This window comes from Anopheles darlingi, chromosome 3, assembly GCF_943734745.1.
Source record: "Anopheles darlingi chromosome 3, idAnoDarlMG_H_01, whole genome shotgun sequence".
Taxonomy (NCBI): domain Eukaryota; kingdom Metazoa; phylum Arthropoda; class Insecta; order Diptera; family Culicidae; genus Anopheles; species Anopheles darlingi.
Window position 1 is genome coordinate 25370939 of NC_064875.1, and position 22559 is coordinate 25393497.

General features: G+C 45.8%; 1 protein-coding gene across 5 annotated transcripts in view; it reads right to left on the reverse strand.

The window, feature by feature from the left end:
* The window catches only part of LOC125954344 (ras-related protein Rab6), a 25527-nt gene extending 7000 nt beyond the window's left edge, over positions 1 to 18527 (reverse strand). For 2 of the 5 annotated variants that reach the window (XM_049684545.1, XM_049684550.1), the window contains exons 1-4: positions 18362 to 18527; positions 17270 to 17520; positions 15376 to 15434; positions 1561 to 1720 (exon numbers count right to left, since the gene is read on the reverse strand). In XM_049684545.1, the coding sequence (XP_049540502.1) occupies positions 1561 to 1720; positions 15376 to 15434; positions 17270 to 17339 (289 nt within the window). In that variant the 5' untranslated portion in view covers positions 17340 to 17520; positions 18362 to 18527. Of the gene's footprint in view, positions 1 to 1560; positions 1721 to 15375; positions 15435 to 17269; positions 17521 to 17593; positions 17744 to 18150 lie in introns of those variants that run through there. The other 3 variants (XM_049684546.1, XM_049684547.1, XM_049684549.1) reach the window with 3 other exon arrangements.
* Positions 18528 to 22559: the final 4032 nt, after the last annotated feature.

Below are 22559 nucleotides of genomic sequence, written 5' to 3' on the forward strand. Positions count from 1 at the left end.
TTTTGAAAAAAAAGGAAAAATAAGTCTCTGACTAAATCACTTCCAAAACTTAAAAGCCTTAATTGGGAATTAACTGACCAATTGGAGAAAATCGCGAAGAACGACGAATAGCGTGTTGATAGACATTCATTCGCTGTGTTTTTGAACAAAAAAAACATTTACTTTCAGAATTAAATGAACACAAGGTGATGCATACACCAAGTATTTTAAGTCCGAGTTTTGCGCCAGTACTATCCAACATTAAAAAATCGAGACGATAATAGCCCAAACCAAAAGGACATCCCGGCTTAGCCATTGCTCTCGGACATCGGCGCACGGAAAATTATGCCATGTGCCAATTACGAACTTGCTCGAAGCTTTCGCTAGAATCTGCAACATACGGTCGCTTCGGGCGACAGTCAAAATGTGGAAAGTTCTCAAACCATCACCAACCCCCTCGGGGACCATCCTCTCTCTCTCTCTCTCTTTCTCGGACCACTGCCGGAAGTTTCGAGGCGTCACATTTCGTAAGCTTAACGAGAGTGTACCGAAAAACAAACAAAAACGAGTGGGGTCCAACTACGGAGTGTGGTGTGGTGAGTTAAAGCCGTTAAGGAAAACCTAAAGACAAACACAGAACGGTGGAACGGCGGCGTCTACGAAACAAGAGACAAGAAGACGAAAAACGCGTCGGAACTTAAAACCAAAGCCATAATGGTGTCAGCAGCGATAACGAGAAGCCGGTGTTGTGCCGATGGAGCCCGGCGTGCTCTGCAAACGACACACGACACAGTCACGGTGGATGCATGCAGCAGAACGGACGGTTAGGCACGGGGATGGAGCGCGGCGCGAGTTTGCCAATCGACTCACGGGCCCATGCCCATAAGGGCGAAAGGAGATGGCCGTGGCCGGGTCGCCGGCATGAACCGTGGCAGGGTAAATGGTAAAAGTGCCAATCCGATTGAAGTTGCCAGCACACACACACACAAACACACGCACACGTGACCGACGACAACGACCAGTGTGCGCGCGTGGAGTAGCGTTGAGCACTTGACTGGTAATTGCCCACCACGCTACCAACAAGTGGACTCTCCTGTTCCTGCGATGATGATAGCTGGGTACATGGCAAGCAGAGCAGTTTTCTTATTCCTCCAATATCCTCCAACGATGTTTTCCATTTCACGATGCGAGTGTGTCACCGAAACACCCCCCGGTACAGAGAGTCTAGATAAGAAGGATTCGCGTTATAGGGGCTAAGCAAACTGCAGCACCCGATCTGTGGATGGTGGATGCAATATCCGGTCCATCATTCTGCAAACCCGATCAGTGGTCATTGCAGTTTCCGTTTGTCTTGCCTTATCGAGATCGAGAAACTGCCGCGTTTTTCCATCTACGAAGGCAGATAGAACTCGTTTGCTTCGTTTTGCTTCTGATTACTGAAAAGTCAGCTAAAAGTAAAAGGTTTTTTTGTATCCTCTTCTTTTGCGATTCATACGTTGGTTTACGGTTTGGGTTCCTTCTTCTTTTTTTTGCAGAATGACGTATTGCAATCCAGTGCATCGGTTCAGCGGTTCTACTCACTTGTAATGTCGTACACAACTACGGCTACGGTTGAATCACGAATGTAGGATGGTATCAGCGAACGGAACCGCTCCTGGCCGGCCGTATCCCACAGCTGTAATCTCACTGTCCGATCCTCTAGATACATCGTTTTCGAGAGGAAGTCTATACCGATGGTTGCCTGTGGAGGTGAAGAAAATGGAGAAAAAGAAAAACGGTTAGCGTGAAGCTCGAGAAGAAGAAGAACGTGATACACCATCAGAAATGCAGGACATCTCCTCCCCATTACGGACACCCCAAATCACACACGATGCCGATGCCTTTCGGCGGGGTGGGAAGCTTGGAATCGATTCATCCGAGGGATGCGTCAACACACGACCTAATAAGCAATTCAATCAACTGAAGCACCCGCCACAACCAGGGCTAATCACGCCAACACTTCACAAACAGTGCCGCCCTTCATTGCCCCACCCCCATCCATGCATCGCTTATCTTTAATCATACAGCACAGCATCCTTCACGGCAGATGAAGAGAACGTGTACCACAGGATCCTCGTCCTCCGACGGTGCTTGCGGAATGTGAGCATCACAAGTAAACGAAAAGAAAGCGCCACCGTCCTCCGCTCCGGCACAAACTGTAGCATCGTCGCTTACATGTTCCGCTGGGAACAATTAAGATACTCTTTTCGTCTATTGGGTACCCCGGGCCCGTTTCGCGCGAATAGATCCACCTCCCGGCGCGACAGAATCTAAATGCCAGTGGCTTAATGTTCCGGAATAAATTCCATCGTTCCACCGTGTTCCGCGGGATTCTCATTGCTAAACAAACGCTCTGTGTGTATTCTATCGACACGCGTACACGGCATATCGGCCGTGGTACAAAGAAACGCGAAAAGCGCGTGTCTGCGATGCATAAATGTTGATCATCTAATATTGATGAGCAGACGATGATGCTGAAGGGAATAAGGATAACCGTTCAAGCCAGCGACGGGGAGAACGGGCGAGTGATAGCTCACGCTCACGAAGACACCACCATGAACGATACACGGGGATAATTTAAGAAACAGGCCGCCGGAACGCGTTCCATAGGTGCTGAGCTCCTGGGTCCATAAACAGGTCCCGCGAGGATAAGACGAAACAGAGAGGGAGACGGATGAGGGAAGATTATTTACGGATGGTAAACACACCATTTTATGAGATTCTTTCAGCAGTTTAGTACTAAACTCTTCATCGAGGGGGCTGAGATGGTGTTGATTGAAGGTATTGGAGGTATTGGTTAGGATTTGGGGTGGGCAGATACTTGTTGAATGTCCATTACTAGCGGGCGGTTCATTAGAAGACAACAAAAGTGTTCTATGTAGCAGTGAAACAATTGAGAGAAAGAGACTTTTCTTTAAGGATGAAGCCACTGGTTACTGTGGAATGGGGCATTGCTTTTAGACAGCGTACTAGAGAACATTGGAATCATCTTGAAAGAAGTGACGCCACCATCGTTTGCGCTTTCAATCGTTTGCGAAATGGCCGATGACCAAGATGCACGTGGCTTCATATCCCCGCCCGGGATGAAAGCGCCTCTAGGTTGACAAAGTAAAGTACCATAACCGGACCCACCAGCAGCTCGAGTGCCGCACGTGAAAGGCCTTAGAGCCATGTCCAGCGTCGTCCACTTCACTCCACTCCACTACTAACTGGGCGTTGGCTGAGAAGCGCAGTAAAAACATAAATTATTGCCACATGATTTCCATGTGGCACTAGCGGCACACTATAAAATGCGCTAGTCAGAATTGTGCCCGCTAGAAGAAGAAATTGGACGTGGTGCTTGAGGGTGAACCCTCCTCGAAGTCCCTGGGCTCTTTCTCGCTCTTTCTATCGCAAGAACGTGCGGCTCGGCACGAGGAGGGGTTAGTAATAAGCACCCGTTTGGCCTTTCTCGGGCCAGGGCCCGGGTTAAGCGTTGTTAAATTTCAACTTTAACCGTATTGCCACCATCAGTGGAGTGGAGAGTAGTGGCGGCGTGCTCGCGGGCTCTAGTAACGCTGGTAGTGCCACCACTTGAGAGAAACATCAAGCCGGATCGTGACTCAACTTGCCGCGCGCTACTCCAGGGGATCGAGAGGCCGCTGGCAAAAACTGGCGGCACTACCGGGTGTCCGTGCCGTGCCATCCCTTGCAAACAGAACACAGAGCACATAAAACTGCATTCCGAGTGCAGCAAGAACCGGTCGTCTGGTGGGTGCATCCCGCTCGTGCTAGTAGTGGCCCCGGGATGTTGGTAGCAAAGTTTCGAAACTGAATAAATAAAGCGATAACACTTTAAGTATCTCACTCCGGCTCTGTCTGCCTTTATGGAGACCAGGATGCAACCAGAACCGTATCGTTCTGCTTCACTAGGGAGGAAATGAAACCACCAAACCACCACATTCCATATTCCCATCCGCCTGGCCACAGGCGCCGGACCACAACGGTTTAGCTATGTTGGACAATGTCAAAAGGCTGATGACTCCCGAAACTGATGTTACGTTATGCAAGAGGGCGAGAATGAGACCACGGACATTCGTTGGTGTAGCGTTGACCGGGGATGATTTCGTTCTCCTGGAACATCGGAGTTGAAAAGATATAAATTATTCAATGCTTCGATGATGATGTCCTACTCCCCGGGTGGCTTCTATTACAAAATTGGCCAACGAAGAAAGGCGAAGGTCTCTCGTCAACATCAAACCCCGGAGTGCCTGTTGTACCGTCCGTACAGTATGTCCCTTACTTTCGACTTCACTGAGCTGCTCTCGGCGCTACCAGTGGCAACGTTCTAGGTATTTGATTTATTGTCCCAAAAGGAATCGCGGTTCCTAGATCGCCTAGGCCATGGGATGAAAGGGAAGGGAGGGAGACAAGAAATGACACAATTGTGTTTTGTATCACAGGGAACATTCATCACTTAACCTGTACGATGCTGGACGGATAGTTAGTAAACATGACAAACAGACAGTGTGATTGCCGGATCTCTGCAACAGTTTGACTATGAACAGAAACTGGATCTTTAGGAACCTGTTGTCATGGCAACTCAAGATTTACTTGTCTGTTGCTAATATTAAAGTCGCACTTCGAAGAATTCAATATAATCTGAGGCTAGAAATTCTGAAATTAATTCGAGACACGTCGAAAAGAATAATTTCACTCAAGATCAAAAAGTTTTTAAGTATAAACGATTAAGACACTTGAGGGTGTCATGACAACTCTAAGTCTACTGTTTACGTTGCAAATATTCAACATTTCGAAGAAAGAATGAATCCAAGACATACTAAGTCGACTCTTCTCGTTTCAAATATTAAAGTCACATTTCCAGGAAGGAATAATTCCAAGATATACTAAGTCGACTGGTTCTGGTTTCAAATATTAAAGTCGCATTTCGGGGAAACAACTACTCTAAGTTACAGTAAGGCGATTATGCTGGTTTCAAATATTGAAGATGATTTTCGAGAATGCCTGAGATACATTGCTAAGAGCGACTTCAATCCTGAACGATTGAGATGTCGTGAAATTGATATCTAAACGGACGATCTCGTTTCAAACATTCAAGTTATAGTTTTTTTTTTCAGAAAGCTTCGTTACTTTCTGCAGCTTAAAAAGGAATCTATGCCACATAGGAGCAGACGTACAGCAGTACAGCAATGACATCGTCTGACAGCTATCGTTTCTAAATTTAGTCTCTCCGGTGCATATGCGGCACAAGTGTGCAACACATGCTCAATCGGTTAAGTAATCGACCCGTACGTCTCAATATATGCAGGGAACAATAAAACACCACTCGCCGTGACCTCTCCTCTTGCCCATCTGTTCCATAGCTCCACTCACCACTGTACACAACAACGGTCCCCCGATGGTTATATGGAACGAGACAAATGATGATGAAAATTACATGCCAACATTATGTTGCACTGGAGTCCACCCCTCACCCCCTTTCCTCTGTCCCAGAGCTTCTCAACCAACCCACCAGGCACAAGTGTCTTATTGATTCCCGATGCTCTCGCCGATCAATCATTCGCTTCAGTGAGCCGAGTCGCTCACCATGCTCACCACAGGTCCGGTGACGGCGACGCCAACCATGATGATGATGATGATGATGATGATGTTGATGTTGATGACGATAACGACACTTCCAAGAAGCGGCGCACGTATTTGTCATCGATTGTTGCCATTCCGGTGGTTTACTTTACCGACACAATAGAGAAGACGAAAGGAGTCAGGCTCGGATCGTACCGGCAAGAGGCACACGCAGGGTTGTAAGATCCTGTTCTTCTGTATCCTTTTCGTTAAGAACATCGGTTGGACGGGGAAGCATAAGAAAGCGGCGTAATGGTTGGCTGAAACTGGAAACATTGGCAGTAACGGCGAGCGCCTAAGGGCGCCTCTAAGTCTTAGCTTCACCGCTCCTGTGCGCCAACCTTGAACACACTTGGACGGTGCGCGCATACGGAACTCACGGGTGCTACAATCAATAACAGCTGGGGTGGTCCCGTGTGGTGGTTTTTCTTGTTTTGCAATACGTTAATTACACCATTTTAGTCGTCGAAATGGTAGGGAAATGTTTTGTCATTAATGGAGTAAGCTTCACGAGACCAAAGTAATATGTTTTAAGTCAATTTTTAAACAATTTAACATTACTTTTTTAAAAATTGAAGGCTATTCACCAACTGAATTTGATTGAAATGGAAATTGGACAAGAAATTAGATTAACATCTCACTTTCATTCAACTATAAGTGTATCCTGAGATATATGAATGACGGCATTTTTTCCCGTTTTACACCTTCCAAAATCAAAGAGTTCCTACCACAGAGGAACAGACCAACAGACAAAGTTCTGTCCCAAAACGGCATCTCCCCCTTTTGCCCCAAATTTGAAAGCCACACGATCGTGGGGGATTTCCTCGAGAGTTCGAGCTGCAGTCGCCGGCGAAAAACAACATGGCAACAGTGTTCCGAGAACCGAAACAGCAGCAGCAGTTGCTGTGCTGTGCACTGTGGGCTATCAAGTTCCCCTAAAGCACACTCAAAGCTACCACAAGCTGTCTGCCACCGCCCACCAGGTTTCATGCGGAATCCTGATCCCAGCAAAGGACATCCATCGTCCTCGTCGTCGTCCTCGTTGTCGCCATGTACCGTGTAGCGTGGCGTCGTGCGATGACGACAACCGAAGCCGGACCAACCAAACCCCTCTAGGGAACACCGAGTGACGGATGTGGTGCACCGGACCACCACCACCACGGGTCCAAAAGCAAGCAGCCATGATACATGGTTCCACGGCCCCCGTTTGGGAATGGGGAAGTTTGCACTTTGCGTGGGGCGACATCATGTCTCCGCATACATTTTAATGATCTAATTTCACATCAACTCGTGCCCGCCGACAGCAGGCCAAACAGCAATGGCCCGAGTTTTATTGCCGAAGTCATAGTCCGCACAAACATTCGATCGAATGAAAACCGAACCGAACCGGAGGGTTCGTATCGGGTCTGGTGGAACAGAGCAGCCCAGCAGCATCGTGGGCTGGAAAATGGTTTTCAATTTTTAAATTACCTACCTCAGGATCCTCAGGAGCAGGAGAAGGATGTCTGAAGGACATTCGGGGTCGCTAAGAAAGCGAAATCCTTGAAGCGGGATGCATGCAAATCCAAGCAAAGCACAGCAGCAGAAAAGTTGTACGCCTGTGCCCGGATAAACGGTAGGATGAGGACCAAAAAAGGAACCAAAACCGGAGCGCGCCCTTTTGAGAGGGAACGCTAATAGCAAAGGCCGAAAGCAGAGTAAAGGAAAAGGGAAAACCCATCCACAGGGCCAGAAAGGTAGAAATGGTTCTCGTGCCGTGCTGTTGTGTAATGACTTCAAAAGGGGAGCGGTTTTTTTTTTCTCAGAGAACCTCCTTTTGCGTCAACGAAACGGAAGCTCAGACAGAGGCCACTACCGCTACCGCGGCGAAGGCGAAGGAAGCAGAGATTCATTTATAATTCCTCTTTCTTCCGGACCGCAACACCGAGCAAGAGGTTGCGTTTGGTACAACTGGGTATACACCACCGAGTAGTACACGGTACGGCTCTGGTTGAGTGAAAAATGGGAAAGCTAATGCCGCACCACGAGACCAGATACGACGCATCAGAAGGCGTGTGGGATGAAGGACAGGGAAAAGGGCACAACTGGCAAACACAGACGCCGTCACCGGTGTGTGTGTGTGTGACGCAGGTAGTACCTGCGTAGTAGAAACGGATTTATGTATTTGTCGGGTGTTTTGCGAAACCGGATGTTTGATGATGGGTGGCCAAGGGTTATGCTGAAGAACTTTCTGCTACTCCTGCTACTCCTGCTGCTGCTGCTGTTGTGGACATGATGATGGGTGAACATCAAAACACACATACACACACACACACGCCGTGTGGTAAATGGATGAAAAATTAATAGCAATAAGATCATTCCCTTTGCTGGATGAATCCTCGCCAAGAAAGAGAGGAGAAAACAACCCCCCTCTCTGGCAGAAAAAGGGATCAAGAAACGTTTCGTCTGAGACTGATAAACCGAACCGAAGAAGAGACGACGGCGGACTACCAACTGCACCCAACCGCTTCCGAGCAGCGGATCAAACAGACAGATCTTACGGCCGCACGGACCTTATGATAGCGAAAGCGCCCACAATCCACGGGGGAGGAGGGAGCAGAGCATAACTGTGAACATAAATTTTCCACCCCAAACTCGCTCGGCCAACTTTCTTCTTCAGTTCGGCTTTCCGATGCCCGAAATGTTGTAGCGCAAACTGTTTGCCAATAAACCGCTTTGGAAAGCTTGCGGAGAAGGATAGGATAGGAGTTGGAACTAGAGACACCTTTGGCCGCTCCTTTTCTATCGACGCTTACAGGCGCTTGTGTAACGAAGGAGGATGATAAAGTTTGCGTTGGTGGATGGGATGGTGGCGTTGGTAGCTCGTGACCATAAACATCCTACTTCTACTGCGCCACGTTCTGTTTCGAGGTTCGCACTTCACGGTACGGGGTGCAGCAGGGCAGGACTGTTGAGGGGAAAAGCGTGTATTCCATCTCATTTCACACCAGGCCCAAGCAGCGGAGCGGGAGGATTGTCAATTGAAGGTATTTTCGGGACCCGAAGAACGTGAGAACGGGCTCAGTTGGAATTCGGAAAAGCGGAATGGTGTCTGTCTGGCGCTGTTTGGAAGTAGCCGGAAGGAGTGAAGAAAAAAATCTGTTCTTTTTTAAAGGATACACAGTACCGGTGTCACAGGAGTGGGACTAAGGTGAAGGTTTGAACTTTGAAATAACGCAGGAAAGTATTGGGATGCGATGGAAATTCGAATTGAATTATACATTAAACCGCTACTGAAATTGGTTTGATAGAATATCGTGTGGAATATGAGTTTCTCTGTGCAATATGCAGTACTTGTCTCTATGGTTGTAAATTGATTTACAAAAAAAAAAACATTTATTTACATTTTTGTTGATCTCATTAAATATTTCTTCTCATTTCACTTGATTTCAATAAAACTAACAGTGTTTTTTCGTTAGATAATGTTTTACCAATCAAAACTGCTCGTCGCGATAATTTAATTTCTGATAATTGAAGCTAATGAACATAAAGATTAATAAGATATTATATTGCAATATGTATTTTGTATTCACAGGTCACTTATTGGATAGTTCACCTTCAGCAGCGGATTCTCATAAGAACGTTAACTATATCTAAAAGTTGTTCTAATTAAAACCATAATGAAAAAAAGAAGTATACATTAACATACATTAACATAAAATGGTATAAAAACCAAACCATAACTTCGATCTGCGTAACTGGATTTTTAAAAACAGGAACAATGAATATGAACTTAAATGAGATAAAGCGTTTTTTGACGTAGCTATACTGTTTGCAAGTTTGCTAATATATGGTTAGTGAGGCAAATATTATCTGTATACACATCATTTTTTACAACAATATCTTTTAAAACAAAAATTTGAACACCATCAGAAGGAGAGCGTAAAGTCTCTACATCTATCATTAAACAACATTAAAAGTAAAACCTTAATTCTCTCTTGTTTTTATGCAACTTGAAAGCTTATGACATGTTTTTGAAAATGCTTTCCATCCATGATTCATGAAAATGCAAATTTCATGCAAACATTTATCGCTTTTTTTTAAATGTTGGAACTTCGTTTCTGTTGTCATTGGTTTGCGATGATCTAATATTTTGAACCGAGAGTGTACTTGCGGCGCTGTAGCTGGAAGGTGAGTGGAATGACTTCCATCGAGAAAGTGATAAATTTGTTTATCGCCGTCATATTTGGTCGAATGAGGGCAGACGCGGTAGACGCGGTGTATAAGCGGCCAGACCAACGCAAACACATCGACCTCTGCATGGACGGACCGTCCGGACGGTGGCGCTCAGGACAACGATACCTTGATACGCCGGCCAGCCGAAGTAAACAGAAGGAGCCTCTACCTCCGGTGGTCTGGCGATGAAAATTCCATTTCCATCCCGCCACAAGCCATAAATTCTTCACTGCCACAGGCGAAAGACCGACAGGGAGAGTGAACCACAGAATTTGAAACAGCATAAAATGAAAAACAAACTCTCTAATCCCGAAACCCGGCGATACGGGTGGGGGGGAGGAATTGCAATCAAATCACATTCATTAATTGCTACAATCCGTAATCCGGGGCGCGAGGAAAGTTCGCTGGTTATAAAAAAATATGATAATACAGAAGGCGCTGGTCGGGATGAGAACATTTAATATGCATCCTCAGTGGCTTCAGTGCACGCTAAGCCCATATCACGTATCACCTACGTCCGGATATGATATCCTCGTCAGATTATTTGACATTGGCATGCGGGGCATCCCGAGTTTTTGTGCGAAATTATCCGGAGAGCTTAAAGTTTATTGCTCTCGTGAGGAGGCACAAGAGACGCCGCCGCATGCCAGCCCCTCGTTTTGCTTACCGCGAGATGATTGCGCAGAGCTGTTTTGAATAATTTAGAATTTAATTTCTTGCAAGATGGATAAAATGTGCCCCTTGGCTCTGTGAGGCAGAAGAAGACGTTAGAACCTTTAGCAAACACGAAAAAGTAAGAGAGAGAGAGAGAGAGAGTTCCCGGCACCGCTAGAGCACTTGCGCTGGGGGAAGGGAGTTATGCTAATGCAAGTGGCACAAGCTTTGCAGCAAGTGAATCATACGAGAAAGTTCGGCTAATGAATGCTAGATGGTTGATCTGAAGACATCGCGCTCCTCGGCACCAGTCCGTAAAGTAAACCGACATTAAAACCGGTTGGACACCGGCAAACAAACACGCAAGCTAAGGGAGGGGCCTAAATTTGGGAAACAATTCTTGGCTTACAGGCTTCGTTTGGCAAGAAGCGGAACCTTTGAGTGTCCCCGAGGAAGGGTGTTAAAGAACTCCACGCCCTGAAGCAACAGGGTAACACTATTCATTGCAAACGCGTGGCGCATCGGACCACACCAAAAAAGTTTGGAAGACAACAGCAAGATTGTATAAATGACGCGAATAAGTTGGTTTGTTATAGTAATAAAGTATTGTCGAGGGCCAATAATTTTGTTCCTTTTCCACATAGTTTACTCGTTTCGTGTCAAAAGAAAATTCTCGTTTTTTGAAGTAATCCCATCTATTCTCCATTCTCAGACTCTCTTTTCGACACTGATCCTGTGCTGTGTAACTAAATCGTTCCAAAAGCAAAACCTAATTTCAATCAAACAAGAAGCAATATCTTGTGTTTATGTAACACTTCAATCCTCCAAAATTATTCAAAAGTTGCTTGTGTGCTGAAAAACTTTTCTGTCGAAAAAGAAGTTTATCGTCTCTGTAATCTATCTATGTTCTAATCATTTTCTGGTGAAAGTTTGCTTCAAACGAATTTATTATTGTCAATATCGATTCATTTAATGTTTCATCATTCCAATTCATTTATTCAAGTCATTGCAGTATTTGCATTCCCTTTGAAATCCAACGATTTTCACAGCATGTCATTGGAACAGTGCATATTGAACTGTAGTTTTGATGGACCATTATGCATCCATATTATTTTATGGCATTAAGCAATTAATTCGCGAATCGCCTTTTTTTTTATAAAACTTCAACTTTCAGGAGTTTGTCTAGAGTAGTGCTAGCAAAACAATACAATTCTACAAGATCCTCCAGCATTTGATTCCAGATCCTGATCGAGGAATGCTAGCAAAGTTTTTCCTTTATGTACGTATAGCTTATAATGCATGTGCACAGAAAAATTTTATCAAAATGGATGTATTTGATTTGATGTATTTGAAGAAAAACTCCTCACAAAAATATATTTCAAGAATCAACATTCCCATTTTCAAATGAATTAAAAAGATAATTATTCTAGCTCTACTTGATCGTCTTACACCACGATCACCAAAGATGTGTCAAATATACTGTTCTTTTTTAAAACATGTGACATTGAGCTAGTAACACATTCACCCTCCCATACCACACCACCACTAACGTGCGGCAACGAGCTAACATTTATAAAAAAAATCGAAAACATTCCTCACATCGATGACCTGCCTACCGCCTCTGAGTGGATGGCTAGCTGCTAGCTGTTACGGGAGCGAACCCGCTGAGAAACCGCTGTTATCAGCTGGCACCATTTCGAGTCACTTGTCGTAAATTCGTCATTACAATTTCTTATCGAATGCTAACACCGGGAAAGGGGTGGTGGTAAAGAAAAAGGGGCTAACAGCCGTGAACCGGGTTAAGCAAACAGCAGTGCAGGTGGTAACAATCGTCATCCTTCCTGGTGTTACGTGGCGCAAACGAGGCATTCGGTATGATTTGACGTTCAAGTTTGCAATTAAAAAACGGAAAATGCGACCAACATCTTCCCAAATGTCTTTCCCTTATCAATGTCTGTCTGCTTTGGCCGCTCTCTGTCGGATGATGATGACGATGATCGACACACAGAGGCGCAGTTTATTACTAGATCGGACACTACCGCGTACAGACCATTTGACGCATGAACAAACCATTTAATTTACACTAATCAACATGGAGCCATGATCACGAGGAATGTACGGTCTCTCGTTCGCTGGTGATTAGCAAACGGAACGAAGAACGAAGTTGCAACGATGGCGCGTACACCTTCTTAACGTGCAAAGTGTAATTAGGTTAGCGGCGTAATTAATTGCTCGTCTAATTTGCAACCTGGCGGCACCGCTCCCTGGGCGTGTTTATTTATTCTTCTTCGCTGCTTCTGCCAAACGAGAATGATGCCGCTGACCCCGGAATGGGTCAGCAGCTTCCCTTAGAATAGGAAGAAGTAATCGTAATGGAGCCATCTTTTGCCTTCGCGAAGTTATGCTAACGGATGCTACAATTATCACGCGCAAGAATGAGCGCGGGAACCTTGAATAGATAGGCACTTGGGGGGTGGCTAGAAAGTCGTCACAAGAACGGCCTCTAACGGCCTCATCCCCCGTTATCAAAAAGGTATTCGTGGCCTCCAAGGCCCCGGAGCTGGAGATGTGACGAAGAAATTGAAACTTTTTCAAACCCGTAATTGCCGCATCCTATTTTCTCTCGCCCTCCATTCCTTATCCTCCTCCTTCTCTTCCTCCTCCTCTGTCTGTTCAGTAATTGCTGATTAATTGGGCAGCAGAAAATCAAACCGAAAACCAAGACGAAGTTCCGTTCCAACACAGAGGTCACCTACGCGGGGTAGCCTTCTAGTCTAACGGCGCATACTGCCCAGAAGATGGTTGTTGGTGGCTGTTGGAGCCAGAACTTTGTCGAGTCGAGTGCACCAACAAAACCAAACGGACGATCCCACGGGCTAGCCAGAGAGTGGAAGACTTTGAAATTGAATTTCTTTCGTGGAAAGTCCAACGGAAAGTTTCGTTTCCGTAGCGGGTGTCTCCCCGCAAAGGTGCGGTGCACGGCGGCAGCACCATACACGCAAGCAAAACAGAAAAGAAAATGAAACTTTTACACAACGCGCAGATAAAGAAGGAACCGAAGGAAGGCACTCCTCTCCAGATGTTGCGCAGATCGAGACCGCGCGCGTGTAGAGTCGTTTCGAGCACTCTCCCCGGAGGTATTCCACTGCGGTGGCAGGTATTTTATTAGCCATCCACCGTGCGCTAAAGCGGTAATGGTTCTACCGTTACCCGTGCACCATAAACTAGTGAGTTTTATATGAAACTATTAGTTTACTGTCGCTCGGTTACAGTCCTCTGAACTCCGGTTTTTTTGGGGGGGTCTGCAGTGTGGTGACGACAGAGGTCGTGTGCGCGGGGCTCCTCTAGCATCAACTGTAATCGATATTCCTATCCGTATTGCTACGGTACCATCTTACGGTGGGCCCTACTCCTCTCAGTAACAACACAATACGATCTTCCCAGTTTGCCTTCCCAGATCGATACCGAAAGCTGGTTGGCTTTTTCTGCCGGGATCAGCATCACCAGCAGCATAGAGACAGGGCCATAGATGGAGCCAAAGTTATGACGACTACGACGAGACCGAGACGGTGACACATCGAGGTCACAATGGTAAGTGATAAATGTACCCATTTTACGATGCAATCCCCTTATTGATTACGAAGATACCGGCGCCTCACGCTTGCTCACCAGCCGGCCAGCCTGCCATCCGATGCTTTTGATGGATATCTTATTACGGATGAATGAATGGAGACGCACGCCCGGGTTCCTCCCTCAGGGTGGATCTTCTTAGATATCCCGTGAAAATCAATTTGTCTCTCTCTTGTTGTGCCAATTGTTTTGGAACCTTCCTGAAAAACCTGAGCTCAAATTTCTTCCAAAAACAGATAGAATGCTGGCATTTTACAGGCCCGGTATTGTGACGCCCACCTGCGGCGCCACGGTAACACGAATGAGGTCATACCTCGGTGTTGCTGATTCATCAACTCAAACCACCACCTCCGGGAGCGTCGCGCGCTCGTGACAGCGGCATATGCCAGCCGGCCTGTTTACGTCACACGAACTGCCGGTCTGCAAAGGTAACTGTGCGTGTGTGAGTGGGTGTATGTGTTTTGGGTATACGTGGCCTTCACATCACGCACTTGTCTCTGACAGAATGAAGAAGTAAATGGAGTTCAACCGCAGGAAACCCATAATAAGCATTTCATACACTGGAAATTGAAAAGAGAATATTAGTGATAAATCCGAAAAAAATGGAACAAAAAGCAACTTATCCGAATATCGATAATGGATGTAGACATGTTAACGCAAAAAAAGTCAGTAAACCAACTGAATCTGCTAACGACAATCGAATCTAGTACCAACTCGTGACAGATCGCGTTACATCTTGTTCAGCATTAAAAAAAAACGCAAAATTGACATTACCATCTGTCTCGCTCTATAGGTCAACGCCACCCCCATACCACCCCCATTGGGCGAAAGAAAATCAATGCAAAACAACGAACCATATGCGCGCCATCCCCTACCACCACCAATCACTTCTACCCAGTGACCCCCACCGATCTTCGTCATGCTCACCGACCGACCGACCCCGCCATGATTTGATCGAAACTCTCGCCCGAAAATCTGGAGTAACAATGATGGAACGAAGCTGACATGACAGCTGCCTAGGGTCGGCTTGGGACCGGCGTTAACCAGATGCGACCGAGAGAAGGGTACCGAGGCTTCATGACGAAAAAAAAAGCCCCACAACATGAGCTCTTCAATCAAATCCACCGAAGAAGGGATGGCGAAGGGAGATCCAGACATAATTCTATTATCCCTTTGGTATGTTCTCCCCTCCCCCCCCCCCCCACCCTTCTTCATGTACCACGGTCTGCGACTTACCTGGTATGTGTTGTCGAAGCTGTCGTACATAAACCTGGTGATTAGCGATGTTTTGCCCACTGTGTGTGGTTCGGTTGTGTGGCGTTGGCCCCCATCCCATTGGATGGTTGAAGTGGGTGATAGGACACAGTCCAGCAGACGCGAGAAGAGCGTGCAGCAGACCATGAATGGGACCCCCCATCCCCCCATCATCAGCATCATCAGCATAGGCCAGCAGCAGCATCACGATCACGTCGTTCGGGCGCATAAAGCAAAATCCATGAAATAGAGAGAGCAAAAAAAAAGGGTTAGTAAAAATGATAAACAGCACACAACGTAGGAATCGTGAGTGGAAGTGGAGATGGCCGGGTTGAAGCATGAATCTCTGTCTCTTGCTTGTCGTCCCGGGATCATCATCATGGGGCACGGTAGAACGAACAGCGAATCCGAGTTTACTCGGGATGATGTATCACATAATTTGGTTATGCATCGTGGACCTTCAACGCGAACCAGGTCCACCCCCTCCAGGGGGATGAGAGAGGACAACGGTCACCTTCTCTTATCAACTTTTCCTCGGGGACAATCCTTTCGTCGGTAGTATTGGAATCTCTTTTTCTTCGAAAGAAACAAATTCTCGAGTCTTGAGATTCGGAAGAGCGGATGTGGACTCGTTTTTTTCGAGTTGCTTCGTTCATTTTACATTCCAAGGCTGGAATTGGCCAGCGAGAGCATTCATCGTGTGTCGCTATTGGCGATCGAAAATGAAACGAAAAGAATATCAAAAGTGATCAAAAGAAAGAAACAGATAAGCCAACAAATGGGTGCTACTCTGGGCACCACTCAGCAACGGGCATCGGTTGTCGGTACAAGAGCACCGGGGTTTGCCCGCGAGACACCAATCCGGTGAGGGTTGTTAAGTGAATTAGAATTCTTGCGAACATGGTTCGTGCCTTGTGCTCGCGATGAGCCACACGACACAAAAGCCATCCCATCCTCTGCTTGCCAGCCAGCCAGCCAGCCAGCTTTCCAGAGATCAGTCTCAGCCAAGGAAAACATCATCCCGTAAAAAGAAAGGAAAAAGAAGCGGCATTCCAGCGGGTGGGTGGGAGTGTTGGAGTGGAGGTGGGCATTCTTCTCGTCGTCGTCGTCGCCGTCGCGTAGAAACGGACACAATGATGAATAATGAATCTAATTCTCACGACGGATTTTCCGCTGCGTGAACGTGACCCCACACGGTGGCACGTTACGGTCGGGTGTGCCAAACGCTCCAAAACCGACCCATTCTGGTCGGAACCGAACCATCGGCCAGCCACAGAGAGCGACCAGAGCATCTTCGATTTTCTTTTGTTTTTCCCACGCACGACGGTGCTGTTGGTGGTTTCGTGAGGGAAGGAGAATTTCTCCCTGCGTCACCCCCCTTCCGGAGCACCGTTTGGCTGGGAAAGCCATTCACACGCGGGCGTGTCGGAACCGAGCAGGCGGAGAAATGGAGATGCTTGATGGTGGTGGTGGTGGTATTGTTGTTGTTGTTGCTGCTCTAATTATTCATTAGCTGATTTTGGATCCCTTATCCACCGAGCGACCGTTTCGCATCATCGTTGGGCCAGATTTTCCACATACACCCATAAAGATCCGTGCGGAAGGTTGTTTCTTTCCCCCAAAGGTGTGTCTGGTGGCACTGGTTCCGCAGCCGATGGGAAGCCGTTTCCAAGTTTTAGGTTTTCCTGAGAAACACGGGTTGCTGTGGTGGCTGTGATCTTCGTGCGCCATGGCATGTCACCCCGAAAATGACAAATCATCCGAGTAACCGGGGATTCGCGATAAGCAAGCCGTTATTCAACCGTGTCCCATCCGAACGAAGGAGTCGTCGTAGTCGCAGTCGCAGTCGCCGTCGTCGTCATGCGAGGATATTTACCGCTTTGTTCACCGAGGAAAACGAGCTTAAACTTCCGTAGCGGATTTCCAAAATCACCGGATGACGACATCGTGCTAGGGATGAGGTGGTGGGCTGTTCACTTTCTTTCTCTTTCACTCCTCAGTTGGAACACTATTCAAACGACGCACGTTGGCACGCACGCACGACCATGCACACACACACGCACACGCACCGAAACACACTCACGGACACTGGGCACTGGGTGGGTGGGTTGGTGAACTTTAGCACGGCTGTGAAAAGATAAAAGAAATGGTCACGATGATAAGGTCGTGACACGATCCTGCGCAACTTGAGGGAACAAACACTCGCTCGCCGCTCTTCCGCCAGCGCCCGAATTGTCAGAGGACCACAATCCGGGACGATCGGATCGCCAAGGTGTCGACCACCCTCCTATCTTGGACGGCGGTTTCACTCCTTTCACCCGTCGCTGAACACGAAACTGGAACACACACAAGACCGAGTTGCGTGAGAGAGAGAGAGAAAGAGAAATGGGCGGAGAGGGTGGTGGGTGGTATGTACACTCCGAAACTGCACACCGTGGCACCACCCGTGCTGCTGCTGCGCTGCTGCTGCTGTTTTGTGGTGCGCGTCTCGATCGCCGCTGAGCCGCATGTACCTCCCGGGGTCTTCTTTCTTCACTTTCTATCAAGCTCGGACTGCTTGGATCTCTTGCTAATCTCGGGTCTTTGCACTCGATGCACCAATCCGGGGCGGCGATATTCAGCTGACACGACACAAAACACGAGATGTGGCCGCCACCGTGGACCGCGTCGTCGTGTATGTGCGTGTGAGGCTGGATGCGTGGCCACCGGAAACCACCGCCGGAGGTTCTGGCGAAATTAGAAATTGGAATGTTTTACCGTTTTGCAGCGGCCACACGGAGCAGCGCACTTACAAGCACACACACACACACACACACACACACACACGCGCACAGACGGAAGGCACACGCACACACGGCGGAACGGAAGGCGTTTGCCGATGCAACACCGACACCGAAAACGCTACGTCGTCGACGGAAGGTGGGTCAAGATACTGGAAAGAAAGACTGGCGTACCACGGCGAACTCACGGCAAACGACGACGTGGACACGGGCGTTGGGTTTCCGTACACCGATAAAAAAGGATTCCCACGGCAGACACACGGCACGTCCGCTTTTTTTGTGGATCAATAAAATCTGCCCAGGGCGGCTGCTGATTTCAGCGAGATTTTTAGAAAAAACTTTTCTCTCGCTGGCCAAATCTGTCAAATCATCGCTGATGCCAGACCGAGGGTGCGTTTAGTATACTCGGTGGACCCGATGGCCGCCATTTTGGTTTGGAATTTTGACAATCAAAGGATATTCGGTAAAAAACCAATACATACACCTCAACCGATTCAAATAATTTTAGCGGTTATCCATTTCAAAATTTAGCCGTTAGATAACCGATAGAATGAGCCGAACACAGAAATACGTGTGGAAAGTGAAGGAGGGGTGGGGAGGGAGCGAGTACATACCTAGTATATCGCGATAAAAAGATGATTTAGACATAATAATTGTCCCAAAACCATACACACCTTTTCAGTTAAATATCTTTAAAAAATACACTATAAACGTTAAATAGTACTATTACAGAAGAGGGGAGGGAGATGCCATTACATTTTCAATGTCGAATGATAATATTTGGGTAGTTTTTCGCACCATAAGTTGATTTAATCTCATGTTTAAGGTTCTTGTTTAACTTTTATAATGTATTTTTAAAAGATACTAGCTGCCCCGACAGACTTCGTACTGTCTTTGATCGGTCGTGGGTTTATCGTAAACAGAAACTTGAAAATTTCAGTAGATATTATTTTATCTATTCCATCATTTGGTCGTATTCGATTTATCAATGAACCAAATCAATAGTTAGGTCTGTTAGTGATGTTGGAAATAGAGATGCGACGTGCTTGTAAATATGAACTGGAAAGTTAAAATGATGCTTGAGTTTTAAGGCTTTGCCTTTCGGGCTAAATGATGTCATTTGGGACCACGAATTATATTTTCCCAAGTTTTTTTTTTCTAAAATACTTTGACTTTAGTGTTCGGTTTGCACATAGCTCGTTAAGTTCAAATGGTGGTATGGGTCATCGACAGTCACATTTTACGACATTTGATACGACACATTTGATCCATTTTTTCGGTATTAAGCCTACGATGATTTACATAGTCACATGGTAGATCATAACTAAAAGCACCGCACTTCAAATTTACTCAAACGTCAATCGATCAGATCGAGGGTCTTTCTTCTCTCTCGGACGCTCTCGGTGGACATTTCAATCGCAAACCGTTCCGGATAGATAGGATTTGTTGGTATTGTTTTCTTTTACTATTTGGTTACTGCTGTTTTATATGTTTGTGCATGTAATGCCGATCGTTAACCATTCTTAACCCGATACGTTGAAAATCGTCATTGAAAAGTGGCACGTAAATCAATAATCAAAAATTAATATAATTTTTGATCAATTCAAATACTTCACAACTGAATGAGTTTTTATAATTGTTTCATGTAAATTGACTTGTAAAACTTAAAGCAACTTCTTGATTAACTAATGACATGATTGAACTAAAGAAATTGTTAAGAAAATTTAAACCAACAGTAGACACACCAATAAAAAATGGTAACGATTTCTGCAGCGTTGCCGATCACATTGTTATCATTCCACCGCAGGCGTTCTCGCTCTCTCTCTCTTTCTCTCTCTCTCTCTCTCTCTCTCTCTCTCTCTCTCTCTCGTTCTTCTATTGGTTTTATTCGCAACTATATAATTTTCCCACCCATCACTCTGCTCTGCAAAATGTACGGAATGGAGGGTGGTGGTGGTGGATAGATGAAAGAAGCAAGTAAAAGAGTATTAAGTGAATCCAATCGATTTAGAGACCATTAAAACCTAAGAAACGATACCCTTTTGCCCTAGGACGTATTTTAAGGATTGGGGTTTTATGAAGGCCCCCCTCTCCCATCGTCCGATATGAAATTTTGTCCCATGATTTCTCAGGTGACCATCAATAATTGTGCAAGTTTTAATGGTATTCGGTGCATAACTTGCGGAGTAATGAATGTTTTTAACAATCAAGTGTTAGGAAAGGGCAGGAAGGAAGGTAGCGAGGGGTTTCTAACCAAGCCTATAGCACTCACCGGCCCCAAAAACCCCCACATACCAAATTTGGAGACAATCGGTCCAGTAGTTTCGGAGTCTATACCGGACATCCGGACCGACACATTCATTTTTATATATATAGATTGAACTGAAAAGGTGTGTATGTTTTTGGGACAATTATTACGTCTAAATCATATTTTTATCTATCTGGGAGGGACGGGGGGAGGTACAAGCGATGTACTAGGCATGTACTCGCCTCCTTCCCACCCCTCCTCCACTTTCCACATGTGTTTTTGTTTCCTGCTCATTCTATTGGATATCCAACGGCAACATTTTGAAATGGGTATCCGCTAAAGTTAAGTAAATCGGATGAGGTGTATGTATTGGTTTTTTACCAATTATTTAAATCGGTTGAGGTGTATGTATTGGTTTTTTACCGGCGTTTGTTCTACTAGAAGCCACCTGTTTATTTAAAACACCTTGGACACCACCTATCTATTTAAAACACCCTGCCTTGAATCGGCGGATTATTATGTACATGTATGTGTCAACTGTATTAACACAGCTAGAGCCCAATGTACACCCACCTAGCACCATACTGCCTCTCCGTCCCACCTAGCGTCATATTGACTCCCCCCCCCCCCTCCACCCTCCCACAATCTTATGATAAATTTGGTTAATGATCTGTTTTGATTAAACAGCAGCAGACCGAATGGCCCAACCATCGGCCAGCATCGGCTAGACGAGTAAACTATTATAAAAACAGTAACAGTGACACTTTTTGTCGTTTGAATGTTCGCGCGGCAGTTTGAAGGAAAAAAAAGACGAAAAATGAGGTGAACACATCACGGAACTGCATCGGAAAAATTTCGCTCTTTTCACGGTTCTAAAACAGTACTGTATGTCGCACGGGGCTAGGCGCACACGTCGCTTACCGTCGACGAATCTCCAGAATGCGATAGGATTGCGTTGCAGGTTGCCAGAACAGCCTGTTTATAGCACGATATGCTCTGCTCACAGCTCGTAAATAGATGATGTTCGACTGGGTTGGATGTAGTTTTGAACGCCTCTTCGTTTGGCTCCTACGGCGTCTCATTGATATGAGCCATTGTACATAAACAATACGCAAGAATAAAAGCAAACATAAAACAGAGTACCGCGTCACATTCATTACCACGATGAGCATTATTGGTTACATTCGTTACTACGAAAAACTCACGAATCCATGTAATTAGCATTAGCCCTGCGCCGAATGGCGAGCCGGGCAGTTGAAGTTCTAAACAACGCCACAGCAGGAAAAACGTTCTATAGTTAATCAATTTTAAATTGACCTACCTAGCAGAATTTTCTGTTTTTTTCGGTATTTTTCTAATCTGGCCCAGTTCATGCCCTTCCTATTAAATTCCTGCAAGTTATAGGAAGCCATTAACTTTGCAGTGGTATTTTAGCGGAGCTTAATCCGAACAGATTACTGTTCAACAACAATTTGATAAAATATTCTAGAACTAACTGACCGGGAAAAGCCTTCTTTTCTGGTCGCCAATGATATTAAACAATCAACATATCAACAGAATAACTCTTCATATGATCCTAACCACATGCTAAATTAATTCTCACTATGAGTCGTTTATTGTAGTCTTCTGATCCTCAATCGTCGGTTAACTTTTTCCGGGTTAAAAGCTATAGAAAAATAGACTTTTTAGAGGGATCATCAATCCTTGATTATGAATATCCTTGTATTTTGTATCGTTTTAACCTTCTTGCCTTTGACATTTTGTACAATGCGCTTCGCGACCCATGTTCCTTCCATGACCCAAAAAAAAACATAGTTTGGATTGTCTATTGCTTAAATTGACGAATCGATGAAAAAATAAACCTAGAAGTGGTCTTAATTAAGTGTCCGTCAATGTAAGTGTATGGTTCAGAGCATTTTTGTCCAGAAATGGAGATTTAGCTATTAACTGGTATTAACTGTACAGGGCAACTTATGATTACCATTTTTAACAGATTGGCTAGGGTTTTTTTTTATCTTACAAGCATAGTGGAATACAATATGATACAAGCATAGTGGAAAGATTTGCTAGGGTAGAAGGAGATATTTTCCGTAAAACCACAACATAGTGCAACGAAAACGCTCTTCAAAGCGACGACA